General features: G+C 37.7%; 1 protein-coding gene across 2 annotated transcripts in view; it reads left to right on the forward strand.

The window, feature by feature from the left end:
* LOC129923198 (uncharacterized) overlaps positions 1 to 11,313 on the forward strand; it is a 50,126-nt gene extending 38,813 nt beyond the window's left edge. The window contains exons 4-5 of one of the 2 annotated variants that reach the window (XM_056013213.1): positions 7,603 to 7,741; positions 8,579 to 11,312. In XM_056013213.1, coding sequence (XP_055869188.1) covers positions 7,603 to 7,741; positions 8,579 to 8,692 — 253 coding nt within the window. In that variant the 3' untranslated portion in view covers positions 8,693 to 11,312. Of the gene's footprint in view, positions 1 to 7,602; positions 7,742 to 8,578 lie in introns of both variants that reach the window. The other variant, XM_056013214.1, reaches the window with a different exon arrangement.
* The last annotated feature ends 7,577 nt before the right edge of the window (positions 11,314 to 18,890 follow it).

Genomic DNA, 18,890 nt, shown 5'->3' on the forward strand with positions numbered 1-18,890 from the left:
CTTCCCTTTTTCCTTCAAAGACAGATTATGACGTCATCTTTTGTTCCGTCCAATAAAAAAAGGTTAACTGTTAATAAAATAATAATAAAGAATGAATAATAATAATAATAAGGCTAGTCTTCGAGTCCGATGATTAGTGAGGAATGCGGTATTTCCCGTGGCTGCGCAGTCCCAGCTGTGACCTACATATTTTGCCACATCCATGGCAAGAATGAATAGAGGCGACTTTATATATTTAGGAGTAGAGATTAAAGCTCACATCCTAATCAAGCGGTTCTCTCGAAACAACAATAAACGGTGACGTTATATAATTAACCACCCCATTTTGGGCTTGGCTTTCTATGGCAGCGGTTCTCAACCTTTTAGGCTCGGCGACCCCTTTTTACAATCCCCCACTCTGCCGCGACCCTCCCCCCCCCCCCGCACATACATACAGCACTAGAAGAGTAGACAATAACAATCCATTTTTTCGATGGTCTTAGGCGTCCCCTGGCAAATCGTCAATCGACCCACAAGGGGGTCGTGATCCACAGGTTGAGAACCCCTGATCTATGGGATGATGGTTAGCTCACCTGTTTTAATGGCCGACTGCTAGCAAGGGTGTCATGTGGACATCACAACGCCCAACCGCTTTTAGGACTATGGACTAAGCAAAGAATGATAAACTAGGACAGCGGTTCTCAACCTTTTAATCTCGGCGACCCTTTTTACTACCCCCAACTCTGCCGCGACCCCCCCCCCCCAATAACATACACAGCAATAGAAGAATACACTAAATACAATCCATATTTTCGATGGTCTTAGGCGACCCCTAACAAATCGTTAATCGACCCCTCAAGGGGTCGCGACCCACAGGTTGAGAACCCATGAACTAGAATATGATAGGCCCAGTACGCTAATTTGTTAACTTCGAAGGCTTGATCTTGTTCCCAAAATAAACACTTCAATTTGGTCAATGCTTGATTTGTAATTTTTGTAGATATTGTCAGACGTTATGAAGTGGCGGGAGTTTGGATTTACTTTTGTACTAAATAAAAAATGGGGGCGGGAAGAAGACAGTACATCAGAAAAGGTATTGCGGTATTGATTTTAATATACCAGAGATATTAGGACGACAGCACAAAGTCTAGACTATTTAAATTTTCCAAATGGTTTATTTAACTGAATTAAATTCATTTATTTAAAACCAAAATTTTGTTTCATTATTATCTTAGAAGTAGAATAAAGTTGTGAAGCTAATTGGTCTGGTTTTCTTCAGATTTGTTTTAAAATAAAAATGCCCCCAACATAAGAAAATATTGCCTAGTAACAATGAACTATAGTAACACTAGTGATCCCTAAATAATTGTATCTTGTTAAAACATTCGGTCTGCACTCTCGATAAACAACATCGATTCATGTTATTGCGTGTTTTTTTTTTTTTTTTTGTGTGGTATAGTCTATAACTAATGTAAAAATCTTGGTATAAAAATATACTAATAAATAACCTAACAAAAAAAAATAAAGGCTCGTATTTAGGACCCAAGGCTGTGAAGAAAGCAGCCCTCTTGTAATATCATGTCATCTGTCCCTAGACGTTCGTCATAGAGGTGATGTGGCTGTTCGCGCAACCAAGTCTCTCCATTATTTTCAGTCAGCAGCTGTTGGCACAATATCAACTGAGTGTTTTGTTTGTTTTTTGTTTTAGCGGCTCCCGAAAGGGGAACCATAATCTTCAAATACAAAAACAAAATTTGTATACTTAACTAAAGGAAGGGGAGAATTCTTTTTTTTTACCCTTTACATAACAATTAGATCAATTCAGGGGCGGACTGGCTATATGGGCAAACGGGCAAATGCCCGGTGGGCCGGTACCAAATGGGCCGGTCTGGTCACGACAAAACAAAAAATAATTCAATGCAGACAACTTAAAAAAAAAAAAAGTAACAGCAGCAAGCCACAAAGGTCCGAACAGGTTTTTTTTTTTTTTTTAATTCTTATTACAATTAATTTTGTTTAAAATTGAACAAGAATATCCACACACAAAAATACACTATACACTGTACGTATTGTCATTTGCTAAACGTTAGACCGTACTTTCTGCTATGCACGAGCGGCATGGACTGCTTTGATGTCTTCGAGGTTGTGTTTGCCCTAATCATTTTGCTGGTCGGCATGGGCCTTTGATGGCACTCCCATATTTTTTTTTGCTCCTTCCCTCCCCCGTCTTTTAATGGTTCCAATGAAATTTAACCAAAAAGAGGGGTGAGAGAGGTTAAGTTATAAAAACATTGATATAACGCAGCAAAAAAAAATAATAAATAAAAAGGCGCGACAATTAGCTCTTTAACAAGACTTAATAGAAATTAACTTTAACACATACACACAGCCGCGAAATAGCAAACCACCCAACTTATTCATAGCTCAATATGGGTATACAGTTCTACTTTCTGCGATTTGAAAAGAAAAAGTAAGTTTCTTTTTGTTTTGTTTTTTAATAACATAGAATCTAGATCTAAAAATACTACACTTAAGGCTTACAAAAAAAAATATTTAATTAAAAAATAAATCTAAATCAATTTTCATATTATTAGATCTATAATTAATGGCACACTTATGCTTAGTATGAAGTCATTAATGATGAAAATTATTACAATAATTTATATAGCGCTGTCACATCTTATATTTAATGAAAGGAGATTTATATTTTAAATAATGGGGTCATGGTATATTCATATACAATTAGCGTTTTTGTGAATGTACTAGGAGGAAGCAAGAGCTTTTCACATTAAGTAAGTGTCTCTCTAACCGTTCTGCTTTCTCTTATCTTTTAATGGAATGGGTTGCCTGAGTCAGCCAGGGAAACCAATGATTTAGCATATTTTAAGTCACAGATCAACATACATGACTAGATTGACACATGAAATGCGTAAGACGTAACAATCTTATTTTTAGAAGAAACGTCTGTACTCTATTAGTAAGACCAAAAAGCTTCAAACTCATTAGGCTGCTATTGTATTGTTTATAGTTTTCAGACTACATACATGTATAAATAGAATACATTATGTAATCCTACGAATGCATAGATCCAGTTTTCGATGCGTTATCAAACTTTATATATTTTGTAGAGAATTAGGCTTACACCTATAATATAACACATGGGCGTAGCCGGGAGGGGAGGGTCTTCAAACCATCACTTGCCTCAGACCTCATTATCTGAAAGGGAAACTTTACTTAGTGCCCCAGTGCAGCTAACTTAAGCAAACTACAGTCACCAAATTTCAGGAGCGTAGCCAAAAGGGGTTTTGTGGTTTCCCCCCCCCCCTCCAATACAAAAACTAAAGCATTTTACCTTTTTCTATAAGTCGCTGGACTCCAGTGAATAGCAGCTTTGGTTTTTGAATTTTTTAAAGCGGAAGAGTAGCAAGCTAATTGCAGTGTAGATACCTCAGAATATGCATTTTTAATGCTTAAAATAACGGAAATAATGCTTGGTTCCGGAGATTCGCCCCGGACCCCACTGGGGGGAGCGCGGACTCCATAGCTGCCCTTTGGCGGTGTGTACTGTCTTTCCACTAATTATAGGAAGAGAGTATTCTAGGGTAGAAGAAACGTTTGAAAGAATGAAAGATCAGAAAGTGATGAAGATTAATTACATACACACACACACACATATATTTATATATATATAAATTGCGGAGTGGGGTAAAAATCCCCCCTCACCGAAAATATATGACATGTCATTTGTGGGCCGGTTTATATGGTAATGCCCGGGCCGATTTTGATACCCAGTCCGCCCCTGGATCAATTAGATAATTATTATAAGACATCAGTTAGGCCAGGTTCACATCGAGTTTCACTTTCACCTATCCCTTGGTCTGCTGGACCGCTGGGGCACCACACAAGATCTATCAACCTTCTTTCTCTATTCTTCTTTGTCATTTGCCTTTGATAGAATTTCATTCTGATGTTCTTTCTGAAAATATTGAGACCTGCCTTTTTACCTGCCTGGATGGACCACTTCGGAGGACGATTTTGAGTTTGTGTTCCCACACAAATTGTCTTTGTAACCTTGTTAAATGACTTAATTAATTCATACAAACAAATATGTATGTAAAGAAAACTCGTATTATTCCCAGCAAGAAGGTAAGGAATAACATTGCAGGATTTGTTGCACATTTGATGAAACGGACCCAAAAGGAACCTGTTAGGAATATATCCATCAAGCTAGTAGAAGATGTGCATGTTCCAGAGTTCTCTGCTCTTGAAATGGGAATTATCGAACTAGATCCCGGGCTCAGTTTTGAACAGTATTTGAACAGGTCAAACGAGATTGCCATCATAAACATTGGCTCAGGAAGGGTGACTGGTCTTGTGGTATACACTCTGGACTGAAAGACTGACAAACAGACTGAGTGACAGACTGACTGTCAGACGTTATGAAGTGGCGGGAGTTTAAATTTACTTTTGTACTAAATACAAAATGGGGGCGGGAAGAAGACAGTACATCAGAAAAGGTATTGTGGTCTCAATTTTAATATACCAGAGATATTAGGACGACAGCACAAAGACTAGACTATTTAAATTTTCGAAATGGTTTCCTTAACTGAATTAAATTCATTTATTCAAAACCAAAATTTTGTTTCACTATTATCTTAGAGGTAGATTCAAGTTTTAAATCCTATATTATTATTATAATAGAAAAATTTCCTAAAAATAAAAACGGGCAAATGACCGTGAATGTAAATTATGTTATCTTGAAAATGATGATAATGAGAAACGTATTTGGAATGTCCATTATTCCGTAAAGTTAGAAGTACTGTAAGGGACTTGTTAGAACCTAAAAATAATGGATTTTAGGGTAGAGAATTATCTAGTTTGATTCTCATATACTTGTACAATACTCAGGTAGTATTCCAGAAATGGGGTTTTGGGGGTCAGGGATATCTGATATTGTGTTGATTGTTCTGGGGTAGAGGATACTTGTATCATTTTTCTGTCTCTAGTGGTTTCAATGGTTAGGTAGTATGTCTTTGATATTAAATAATTCTATTACTATTATTATATTCTTAGGTTAATCACTTTTCAATTGTTTATGATTTAATACTTGTGAATTATGAGAACTTACAAATAAAAACCTATTTATAAAAAAAAAAAGAAATCCCACAAAAGAGGCAAGATGGCCCATAAAAGAGGCACATAAAGCCCAAAAAAAGAGGCAACGAAAAGAGGCCTAAGGCCCAAGGATTCCTATGATGATAAAGCTAAAATTGAATAGCGCTAATTCTGAGGTTTCCTTTAAAAAAAAAATATTGGCTTTTAACAATGAACTATAGTAACAATAGTGATCCCTAAATAATTGTATCTTGTTAAAACATTCGGTCAGCACGTCTGCAGTCTCTGTTAACATCTTCGATTCATGTTGTTGCGTTTTTTTTTTCTTTTGTGTGTGTGGTATAGTCTATAACTAATGTAAAAATCTTGGTATAAAAATATATTAATAAATAACCTAACAAAAAAATAAAGGCTCGTATTTAGGACCCAAGGCTGTGAAGAAAGCAGCCCTCTTGTAATCTCATGTCATCTGTCCCTAGACGCTCGTCGTAGAGGTGCTGCGGCTGTAACCAAGTCTCTCCACTATTTTCAGTCAGCAGCTGTTAGCACAATATCAACAAAGTGTTTGTTTGTTTTTTTGTTTTAGCGGCTCCCGAAAGGGGAACCATAATCTTCAAATACAAAAACAAAATTTGTACACTTAACTAAAGGAAGGGGAGAATTCTTTTTTTTTTTTTTTTTTACGGAAATATGTTGTTTTGTTGTTTTTTTTTCTTGAGGCTTTGAATAGGAGATTTACCCTTTACATAACAATTAGATCAATTAGATAATTATTATAAGACATCAGTTTAGGCCAGGTTCACATCGAGTTTCACTTTCACCTATCCCTTGGTCTGCTGGACCGCTGGGGCACCACACAAGATCTATCAACCTTCTTTCTCTATTCTTCTCTGTCATTTGCCTTTGATAGAATTTCATTCTGATGTTCTTTCTGAAAATATTGAGACCTGCCTTTTTACCTGCATTGGTGGACCACTTCGGAGGCCGATTTTGAGTTTGTGTTCCCACACAAATTGTCTTTGTAACCTTGTTAAATGACTTAATTATTTCATACAAACAAATATGTATGTAAAGAAAACTCGCATTATTCCCAGCAAGAAGGTAAGGAATAACATTGCAGGATTTGTTGCACATTTGATGAAACGGACCCAAAAGGAACCTGTTGAGATTGAGTGACACACTGACTGACTGACAGACTGACTGACAGACTGGTTGACTGACAGATTGACTGACTGACTGACTGACTGAAAGACAGACTGAAAGACTAAAAGACAGACTGGAAGACAGACAGAGAGACTTACTGACTGACTGACTGACGGATTGATTGACTTGCAGCTTTGTCTAGAGGTAACCACACACATTTTCAAGCTAGTAGAAGATGTGCATGTTCCAGAGTTCTCTGCTCTTGAAATGGGTATTATTGAATAGATCCTGGGCTCAGTTTTGAACAGTATTTGAACAGGTCAAACGAGATTGCCATCATAAACATTGGCTCAGGAAGAGTGCCTGGTCTTGTGGTATACGCTCTGGACTGTCATCTCGATGGCCCCTGGTTCGAACCCCGTCATCTTCCGTCGTCCTGCAGGAGATTCGGGCTAGGATGTAATAATCTTAAATCTGAAGGGACATCCTAAACATATACGGACAAAAAAAAACACACTAAGGAGATTATGAAGACTCTGGGTTAAACCATATCCTTTTTGAATGCCCCCTACCTAATCCACATTAAGCAGACCCTACTATCACTCCAGTCCAAGATAACCAACACCCTGTATGGCAGTGCTGAACAACTGAAGAAAACAGCACACTATTTTTCCTTGGCACAGTCTGCAAAAGAGCTGACAACTCAGCAGCAATAAAGCAGGCTAGAAGAAAAAGAGAGGACTCTGGGTTTTGCTAACCTGCCACATTTTCAAGTGACGTAGCCATCTCCTATTCTTCCTGGAAGAGCCTCCACCTTCTGGTCTTGGAACGAAATCATTCTCACTTGCTCTCAATTAAAATGTCAAACCTAAACAAAAAAAAAAAAGTTCTGAGCCTGTATTGCGTCATGACTGTGGTCTATCAAAGCTTTTTTTATTTCGTTCCTCACACTGAAAGTGTAATGGAGTGTGTGTTTATATGCTGACAGCGGGAAGAGGTTAGCGATTGGTTGTGAATGATGCAACATAGGTGGCATTGTCGTCATTTGGTCTTAGTTAGGGGAGACGACTCTAGTACGTGAGACAGAAAGGTTGTGTTTTTTGTAGTGAGTGACCTTTTGTTACAGAAGATTATTACTAGTGTCTACTACAGTTATTTTATCTCATTTCAACTTGATTTTGTTAATATTATATATGAAGTGTTATTTAGTTTTGTTCACAAAAAGAAGTTATTTGAAGTTTTATTAGTTAAGGTACATTACGCCCACTACGGTTTAGTTGTCTGCTAGCAGTTTGGTGCTACAAGTCAACGACCGGTAACAACAACCAGGAATGGTTTATCCAATGTCTATGTTTTCTGTTTCAGTATGCACAAGCCGTGTCTATACACGTACCAGTGTGAGGACCGCTTGAAGTGTGGCTCAAGCAACAAGTGCTGTGCCAAGTATTGGGGAGTTTGTACTGAGAACAGGGACTGCTGTGATGACTTGCAGCTTTGTCTAGAGGTAGCCACACACATAGCCAGTGGTAGCCACGCATAGACATAGATAGACAGACAGACAGATAGATAGATAGATAGATAGATAGATAGATAGATAGATAGATAGATAGATAGATAGATAGATAGATAGATAGATAGATAGACAGACAGACAGACAGGCAGACTGAGTGACAGACTGACTGACTGAGTGACAGACTGACTGACTGACTGACAGACTGACTGACAGACTGAAAGACAGACTGAAAGACTGACAGACTGAAAGACAGACAGACTGAAAGACAGACAGACTGAAAGACTAAAAGACAGACTGAAAGACAGACAGAGAGACTTAGTGACTGACTGACTGACGGATTGATTGACTTGCAGCTTTGTCTAGAGGTAGCCACACACATAGCCAGTGATAGCCACGGATTGGCATAGATAGACAGACAGACAGATTAGATAGATAGATAGATAGATAGATAGATAGATAGATAGATAGATAGATAGATAGATAGATACTGAAAGACTGACTGACTGACAGATGGATTGACTTGCAGCTATGTCGAGGTAGCCACACACATAACCAGTGGTAGCCACGCATTGGCATAGATATATATATATATATATATATATATATATATATATATATATATATATATATATATATATATATATATATATAGATAGATAGATATAGATATAGATAGATAGATAGATAGATAGATAGATAGATAGATAGATAGATAGATAGATAGATAGATAGATAGATAAATAGATAGATATTTAGGCAGACAGGCAGGCAGACTGATTGATTGATTTAATCATTCATTGATTAAAAACGTTATTCGTCTGGTTTCAGGTGGAAGGATTCTACTACAAGAGATGTCTGTATACCAACAATCTAAACAGCGGTCACAGAAACCAGTTCTCAATCCTGAGCTTATTTTTTGCCTGTGTTTTTCTCTGGAGCTGACATTCAGTTCATCGACTCATAGAACCAATAAAAAAACAAACTTCAAACTACCGAGAACTTTAACAAGTGTGTACAAACAGGCATTCAACACTATAGAGAACTATTGCAGGCCATACAGACGGCAATGGGGATAGACGAATAGACTAATGTTTCAGCTAATCTGTTCAGAGGCGTCGCCAGGATTAGTGTCTCCCGGTGCGGTTAGCTAATGGTGCCTCTCTAAAACTCAGTTACCCCCATAATAATTTTTTTGCAAAAAAAAACAAAAAACTTATCATTTTGTAAAACATGCTGAAGCTTAAGTATTTAGTTAATGCCAATTACTTTGAAAAAAAAAAGGGTGTGTAGGCAAAGTGGTAAAGCGCTTGGCTTTTGTAACTGAGATGTCTCGGGTTCAAATCTCGGTGAAACAGGGGATATTGAATTTACAGGAGACTCCTTAGTTCACCCAACTCTCTTGGGTACCAGACTTACGTTGGGGACAAAGGAGGTTTGTCGTTGTGCTGGCCACATGACATCCTCGTTAACCGTCGACCATACAAACAGCTGACCTTAACGTCATCAGATCGCAGGGTCTGAAAAGGGTACTATGCTTCTTTTTTTTTTTTTTTAGTCTGCTAAAAATAATTTTTTTTACCTTATGCTGTCCGCACTCTTGCACGCCCTTAGCGACGCCACTGAATGTATTATCGCCGTGACTGGCTTACTTCGTTGGGGTCCGTCTATTGATGTGTGAAACGGTGTTAATAGAAAGTATTTTATGAACTATAAATAAAGCATGTTTTTGGTCGGTGCAGCTACTTAAGTGACAATAGCTATCATCGAGCTTCTCTAGCAATAGATTCTCAACGACTGTCACGTGGTAAGAGGAGCCTAAAAATAGCATCATTGAACATGTCAAGCTAAAACCTTGTGTATTTCAACACGTTTCTAGGTTGTTGTTTTCAGCTTCTCTATTTATATGTGTCTGTGTGTTTCACGTGCGATGCTCATCTGGGCTGTGTCTCGCTTCTCATTATTGACATTTGGGAAGAACACTTTTTGGGTTTATCTTGCCATTTTAACAGCTAGATCTAGATCTTATTTGTGGTTTAAGTCCTCTACATTGATAGATTTGATGGACCTCGTTGGATGGCTGGCTGGTCGTGCGGTTTGCGCGCTGGACTATCGTTTGGATTTATCGATGGTCCCCGGGTTCAAATCCTGCCCGCTCCCATCCCCCGTCGTCCTGCGGGAGGTTTGGACTAGGAAGTAAACTATCTTCAACTCTGAAGGAACATCCGAAACATGTAAAACATTTGGCACACAAACAAACAAACGAATGGTTCAAATGAAACACGGAAAATAGTCACGTGATATCCATGTTTAATTCGAATGAGGTCGTAAATTGTATAGAAAAGATTGGAATCACGTGACTTAGAGGTGCTTGTTTACGATTGGTTAATGAGGTCCAATTCTGGTTGTAGTTCGTGCATTGTGGTTCGGGGGGTGACCACTTTTGTCATCCATTGGGATCAGGGCTTTGCGCTGGGTTTTTTGTGCAAAATACAAAAGAAAATGGAAAAAGATTAATTTCGTTTGACACATTAATTTAATTTCTTGCATATTTGTTAAGCTTCCTGTTCTTTTTTAATACAAAACAATGTATATGTTATTATGTATATAAATGTTAATTGTTATTGGACTCTGTAGGAGTCGAACAAATGGGGTTCATCTCGTAGACAATGAAATCCTGGTAGTTCCACACAGCAGTTCCACGTAGCAGTTCCACACAGCCGTTCTACATAGTAGTTTCACACAGTAGTTCCACACAGCAGTTCAACACAGCCCTTCTATATAGTAATTCCACCCAGCAGTGCCACATAACACTCTGCTCGTCAACCGTTGACCATAGAAACAGATGACCATAGCATCAACTGCCCTGCAGACCGCATGGTCTCAATAGGGAACTTCACTTTTTTACAATCATATATTAAAACATAAAGTATATATATCTATGTCACTTTACCAATTTTAAATGTGTTCACAATATAAGTGTGTAGTTTTTTTGTTTTTTTTTGTTGTTGTTTTATAACGGTTTACTTTGATTTGAGCAGTGTCTTAGACTTGAGCTGTGTTTTAAAACCTAGCTGATTTTAGATCGAATTGTTCCCGGTTGGTGTCACAGAATTCGGCAATATAAAATAGCCTACAGTTCAGCAGCAAAAAAAAATCTATGGTAACGTTTACTGAACATGCGCCCCCTATTTGTGCACACGTCCCTAGACTCTTGCGATATCTTTAGTATTAACCAGGGAAGACCACGGCTACGGCGGATCAATAATATTAAAACTAACAACCCGCTGTTCGTTGGTAGAAACTAAAAGTCCTGGATAATTATCCCTAAAACAAGTTTGTGGTCAAGCAGAAAAATGACCTTATAGATTCCACATGGGGGCGGGGGGGGGAGGACTAAATGTTAAAGACTATTATTAAAATGATTATTATTAGTACTTTTGGTAGTATTGGTATTTCAACTTTTTTTATAAACATATTTCATAAACCATCTTTGTAACATAATTTTGAATGACAAGTTTTCACATTGTCAACAACTTTTACTCCGTCACCGTTATGGCGTATTTATTTGTCATATTTCTTTCATAATAAAATACTACAATAATTTCGGGGTTTTGTTGTTTTGTAAAATGCATATTGTATTTAAAGAAGAAGACAATGTCGTCCTACATATTTCATATTTTTATCAGTGATTTAAACTCTACTAGGTCGTTGGTTTTTCTGGCTGATTCAGACAATCCTTGCCATGGTCAAACAAAGGAAGAAGGACTACTTAACAGCCATCTATTAGTACGGTTTGGGTCGCCTGCCTATGGTGCCATAAAGGATGAAACAGGGTGGAGGACACGCATTAACCATGAGATATATGGAAGCGTGGTCAAGAGGCCAAGTGCGCTTGAACTTGTGTGCTACCTAGAAGGGGGCTCGAGGTTCGAAACCCGACTCGGGCAGAGTTGTGTTTACTGAGCGCCTAAAGGCTTCACGGAAAACCAACTCCTAGATACCCCCTTCCCCCCAGCCCCCCACTGGTCCTCAAATGAGATTGGGCCAAAGCGCTCTGAGCATGCTATAAGCATGAAAGTCTGTTTCTGTGGCATTTTACGTCTCGAGAGACGATCTTTTCCCTTTGCAACTTCTTGTGTGACTAAAGCATGAAAGTAGCGCTATATAAAAGCTATAAATATAAATATATATCAATTGTATGAAGACCCACCAAATAATAGTGACCGAAATAAAAAAAGAACAGACTATGTTGGGCAGGTCACCTTGAAAGAATGTCAGATAACAGAGGAGCGAAAATCGTATACAGGCAAAAACCAAAAGGTGTTAACTGAAAGTACGATAAAATTCTTTAGTCATGCGTTGTCCTTAGTCTTAAAACTCTTATCTTCTCTTATCTTATAAATTACAGACGTTACTTCGAAAAAAAAAGATAATTACGTCATGTGTCAATGTAGTCATGCATGTTAATCAATGACTTAAACTCTGCTAAGTCGTTGGTTTTCCTGACTGATTCAGGTGGTCTATTCCAGGCGCACTTGTACAAATTTTTTTCTAGTGTATGGAATAAGAAATGTTACAAAAAAGGTCGTGACCCCCTTCCCTTTTAGGAACACCGATCCCTAGCATACACGCACGCACAAACACGAAGTCGAGGGGGGAACTCATCAAAAACAATTGGTTTATTGATTGCCAGGCGAGTGCAGCTTGGTCTGACCACTAACGAAGCTCATAATTAATTATGCATAACCCGCGCGATATCCCGTGTCGAGTTTGGTGCTTGTTTGGTGCGAGAACTGCGTATGTAAAGCTTGTTCTTGTTGTAGATAAAGCCTGTGTCAGTGCATGTGTCAGAGTGTATGTCAGGACATGTGTCAGTGCATGCGTCGGAGCATTTCAGAGCGTATCAAAATGGGTGTTAGAACACGTGTCAGAGTATGCGTGTGTCAGAAGGAGTGTCAGCCTGTGTCAGAGCTCGTGTTAGAACATGTGTCAGTGCACCTGTCAGAGTGTGTGTCAGAAAGAGTGTCAGAGTATATGTCAGAGCGTGTGTCAGAGCTCGTGTTAGAACATGTGTCAGTGCACCTGTCAGAGTGTGTGTCAGAAAGAGTATATGTCAGAGCGTGTGTCAGAGCTCGTGTTAGAACATGTGTCAGTGCACCTGTCAGAGTGTGTGTCAGAAAGAGTGTCAGAGCGTATGTCAGAGCGTGTGTCAGAGCTCGTGTTAGAACATGTGTCAGTGCACCTGTCAGAGTGTGTGTCAGAAAGAGTGTCAGAGTGTATGTCAGAGCGTGTGTCAGAGCTCGTGTTAGAACATGTGTCAGTGCACCTGTCAGAGTGTGTGTCAGAAAGAGTGTCAGAGTGTATGTCAGAGCGTGTGTCAGAGCTCGTGTTAGAACATGTGTCAGTGCACCTGTCAGAGTTTGTGTCACAAAGAGTGTCAGAGTGTATGTCAGAGCGTGTGTCAGAGCTCGTGTTAGAACATGTCAGTGCATGTGTCAGATTATGTGAAAGTTCATGTCCATTCCATTTTACTATTGTACTATTTTACTATTACTAATTGTATATATCATATTCAAATTCAATGACTCTTGTAAACACGCCATGACACGGTCAGTTTACATGGTGTGTGATAATGAGATTTTGGAGCCAAAATTTTGTTCTTTAATTAGAATAGTTTTGGGAAAAGACGAAAGTTCGACCTGTTCTTACTTACCATGTAGATCAGGGGTTCTCAACCTGTGGGTCGCGACCCCCTTGGGGGTCGATTGACGATTTGCCAGGGGTGGTCTAAGACCATCGAAACTATGGATTGTTATTGTCTACTCTTCTATTGCTGTATCTGTGTATCGGGGGGAGGGGGGGGTCGCCGCAGAGTGGGGGATTGTAAAAAAGGGGTCGCTGAGCATAAAAGGTTGAGAACCGCTGATGCAGATGGAACAACTAAGCACTGTTTACCATCAACAAATCCTCTTGTAATCAAATGATGCTGTCCAACTATTGGCCCATCTTATCTCACTTGATTTCACATCTCACTTCCTTTTTACCTAATTGTTTCTCAAATAACTTGATCCGCCGATTGCTTTTTTGTTTAATTCCTGGTCAGAAAGATATTGAGTCTCTGAGCTTCATTTTAGCATCCATCTTTCCAAGCGTCACGTGTCACTAAACTTTCAAGTCATTAAAAAAAATTGATGAATTATATTGTTCTAGGTCTCCATAAAATTTGATTTGTTATCATGGAGATGCCATATTGGTCCATCGGTACTGTTTCTTTAATTTTTACTATTCACCATGTCTCTCCAGCCCCAAAAATTATGATAGCGTAAATTAATTAAAAGTATAGTTTTAAAAAAAGGGTGGTGCTCTAAATACATAAAAATGGCATATTTAAACCTACTTTGTTCATTTTTTTTCTGATTATCTATGGAAGCGTAAGCCTATGAGGAAAGTAAACTATCAATCAGTAGAAAAGATTGAAGCGATCTAAGTGATCGAATAGATCGAATAGAAAGTTGAGTTAATGAGCGCACCGCTTTTAATAGCAAAAGAGAAAAAAATATCAAGGGACGTAATCTCGACATTTTATCAGTCAGCTGGAGCCTGCAGAGAGAAACATGAACGAGAGTTATGGTTCCTGTCAGACTCTCGATCGTTCCGATTTAGGATTGAGTACAACTCCATCCAGATCTAGATCTCTAGATTTCTAGCGAAAACAAGCAGGATGCGTTATTGTGTGTGTGTGTTATCATAATTCCTTTGCGTGATGATTTCATGTGTGCTTTCAGCATACGTGTGAGTGTGTGTTGGGAGAAATGTTTTATGCCAGCAAAGGGAAGCAATCAGGAAGAAGACGTTACGAACGAAATAATAAGATCCAGTTACACAGTTGTGCCCCCTAAACAAGACTGAGTGTTATCGATTGTATTTAAAAGTGACACCTATTGGCAATGGCAGAAAAAAGCCAGATACCTGGTTGCAGCTCTGCTGGCATGTCTGACTTATTTCAAAGCAGGGCCGGCCTTAGGCATAAGCAAACTAGGCAGCCGCCTAGGGCCTCCGATTGGTTTTCTGGCCACGACAGAACTAAAAACATCGCAAAACTTGCATCGAATCTCAAATATAGTAGAACACTGGGGCTCTACAGTCACTAGCCCAACTCTACTATGACTTAAAGTTTATTGACAAATGATTAAGTCCAATTGTTAGGTTACTTTTAGACAGAAGATCATGGTTGTTGTTTTTTATAAATTGCATTTATTTAATGCTTACTTTTATTTTGCTAATTTATTTGGGGCTACCAAATGCACTTCGCCTAGGACCTCCAATAACAAAAGGCCGGTCCTGTTCAAAGCATTGGACTATGAGCAGTTGACATCTTATTAATATTAGATTGTGAAATTCAACTTCTAAAACAGTGATGCCCAAAATACGGTCATCGGGCCAGATCCGGCCCGTGACGTGCTTCCATCCGGGCCGCCGAAAAGTCGGCCAGAGAGACTAGTGTTGGAAATTAAAATGGCCCGCAGATTGAATTAGATTGGGCATCACTGGTATAGAGGGACTTCTTATGGTCCGACAGTTAAACTGGTGCAGGGCACGTATCCCGTATGATTTCTTAAATAAAAAGAGAGCTGCTAATATGTTTGTGATATTTCGGCTGTTTTTATGTACTAAGGCGTTAGGATCTCTAAAAAAAACTATCAATTTTATCAAAGACTTTTGTTATAATTACAGGTAAATGTGAGTTAATAGCAACAAACTAAATTAAAAACAAGACTATATCAGAGCAAGCTAACCTAACCTAACATACACATCTATAACATTAAAGAAGATTACCCATCACAAATGGAAGTTCTCAATCAGACACAGCAGAAATAAATACCTTCTATCACTGTTAATATTAATGGCAGGAGATGTAGAGTCAAATCCAGGGCCTAGATCTAAAGATAGATGCAACATCTGCAAAAAAATATGCACCCTGAAACAGAAAGCCATTCAATGTGACACCTGCGATGAATGGTACCATGCATCATGTCTCCATATGAATACACCTGTGTATTATGCCTTAGGCAACAAAGACGCATCATGGCACTGTGTACCGTGTGGGTTACCTCAGTTTACATCAGGACTGTTTGATTCCTTTGATGCGGACACTTCTAACCCATACAACATCCTAAACACCATCCCGAACCAAACTCACCAACCACTAGCCAGATCCACTCCTGTTAAACCTAAATCTACTAAAATTAATACAACAGCCTCACTAAACAAACCTACTAAAGAAGTAATACCAAAATACCTTAAAACCTTAGTTATAAATTTTCAAAGCATTAGGAACAAAACAGCAGACTTAGAAATTTTATTAGAATGTGAGAAACCAGACATAATTGCAGGAACAGAAACTTGGCTGCATCCTGAAATTTATAATGCAGAAATTTTCAATAGTAATTATGAAATTTTTAGAAAAGATAGGGCTGATAATCATGGAGGAGTTCTTTTAGCAATAAAAAACACTCTTATAGCAGAAGAAATTACCTTACCTAACTCAAAAAATGTAGAATCAACATTTTGTAAAATTAATACCACCTCAACATCCCTAATAATAGGCAGCATTTACAGACCACCAAATTCTAGTTTAGAATACATGCAGGAACTATGTAATCAGATTACTACACTTAAAGAGACAAATAAAAATGCAGTTTTTTGGATTATGGGTGATTTCAACCTACCTGATATAAATTGGAAAACACTAACCATAGATAAACACCAAAACCTTAAGGACATAAATGAGCTTTTCATAGAAACTTTACACAACCTAAGTTTAGATCAAATCATTAAAAAGCCAACTAGATTAAACAACACATTAGATCTCTTCTTAACCAACAGACCTGGATTAGTAGTTGATTATGAAATTATCCCTGGTCTATCAGACCATGAGATCATAAAAATACACAGTCAGATAAAAGCAGTAGCCAATACAAAACCCAAAAGAAAAATCTTACTCTGGAATAAATGTAACCTAACACAACTACACCAAGCTGCACTAAACTTTCAACAAACATTCTTATTAGAAAAAGACATTAACCAACCAGTCGATGACCTCTGGAATTTCATTAAAAACCATCTTAAAAGCATAATAGAAAATCATATACCAACTAAATACACATCAAACAAAATAAATAAATGCTGGTTTAATAATAGACTAAAGAAGCTTTGTAAACAGAAGGAAAACCTCTATAGAAAATTTAAAGAAACTAATGCAGAAAGAGTTTACAAAAAGTATATAAAAATTAAACACTTAACCCAAAAAGTAAGCAGACAGCTGCAGAGTGAATACATAAACAATGTAATATCTAAAGATAACAACAAAAACCTATGGTCATACATTAAGTCTAAGAAAATGGAAACAACAGGCGTAGCGCCATTAAAAGATGAACATAACATAATACATAATGATAATGAAACTAAAGCAAACATTCTAAACAAATACTTTGCATCAGCATTCTCAGCCCCAGGAGACAAAGACATATTACTGAATTTGAACCAAGTAGACAACATAGAAGATATAGTAGTACAAGAAAATGGAATTCAAAAACTATTAGCCAACACCAAACCAAATAAAGCTTCTGGACCTGATGGTATTCCAGCTAGATTACTCAAAGAACTAAGTAATGAGCTAGCCCCAGTGTTCAAAATACTCTTTCAGGCTTCACTTAACCAGGGCAGAGTACCAAAGGACTGGAAAGAAGCTAATGTCACCCCCCTATTTAAAAAAGGAGAAAAATCTGACCCAGGGAACTACAGACCAGTATCACTTACCAGCATCACATGTAAAATCCTAGAACACATAATATGTAGCAACATCATAAACCACTTAGACAAACATAATGTCCTCACACCATACCAACATGGCTTTAGGAAATATAGATCATGTGAAACACAACTAATAGGACTAATTGATGATTTTTCAAAAGGTTTAGATAATAGTGAACAAATAGATGCTATCTTACTAGATTTTTCTAAGGCTTTTGACAAAGTTCACCACCATAGTTTGCTTAAAAAATTAAAATATTTCGGCATTAATGGTCCACTGCATCAGTGGATTAAAGACTTTCTGATAGGGAGAGAACAAACTGTAATAATAAATGGCTCTAAATCAACACCGATAACAGTAAACTCAGGTGTACCTCAAGGTACAGTCTTGGGTCCACTACTATTTTTAATTTACATAAATGATTTACCAAATTGCATTAGTTCAGGAACAAAAGTCAGATTATTTGCAGACGATTGCATAATATATAGAACAATAAAAACAACACAAGACACAGATATTTTACAAAGAGAATTAGATGAATTACAGAAATGGGAATCAAATTGGAGCATGTCTTTCCACCCAGAAAAATGTCAGTTGTTAAGAGTAACAAAAAAACTAAAACAAATTAATTCCACTTATCTTATTCATGGCAAACCAGTATCACAGACTAAAAACGCAAAATACCTAGGTGTTATAATAAATGAAAAACTATCATGGAATCCACATATTGATGAAACTACAAAAAAATCAAACAAAGCATTAGGATTTATTAAAAGAAATTTCTATAAATCAAATAAGAACATAAAACTAAAATGTTACTTAACCTTGGTTAGGCCAATAATAGAATATGCATCCTCCGTTTGGGACCCCTCAACTCAAGAAAACATTAAGAAACTGGAACAGACACAAAATAGAGCAGTGAGATTCATAACAAACGAATATTCACATTTGACTAGAGTAACACCTTTAGTAAAATCACTAAATTTAGAAAGCCTTCAGGACAGAAGGCTCAAAAGTAAAGTAGCAATCATACATAAAACACTGAACCATAATCTTCAAATACAAAAACAAAATTTAATAAAATACTCTGAAAGACACAAAGATAAAGGCACATTCCTCGTCCCATATGCTAGGACAAATTTGTACAAATACTCCTTCTTCCCTAGTGCTATTAGAGCATGGAATGGGTTGCCTGAGCTAGCCAGGAAAACCAGTGACTTGGCAGAATTTAAGTCATTGGTTAATATGCATGACTAAATGCATGACGCGTAGGACGTAATCATCTTCTTTTTTGAAGTAACGTCTGTATTATATAAGATAAGATAA

Source organism: Biomphalaria glabrata, chromosome 15, assembly GCF_947242115.1.
Source record: "Biomphalaria glabrata chromosome 15, xgBioGlab47.1, whole genome shotgun sequence".
Taxonomy (NCBI): Eukaryota; Metazoa; Mollusca; class Gastropoda; family Planorbidae; genus Biomphalaria; species Biomphalaria glabrata.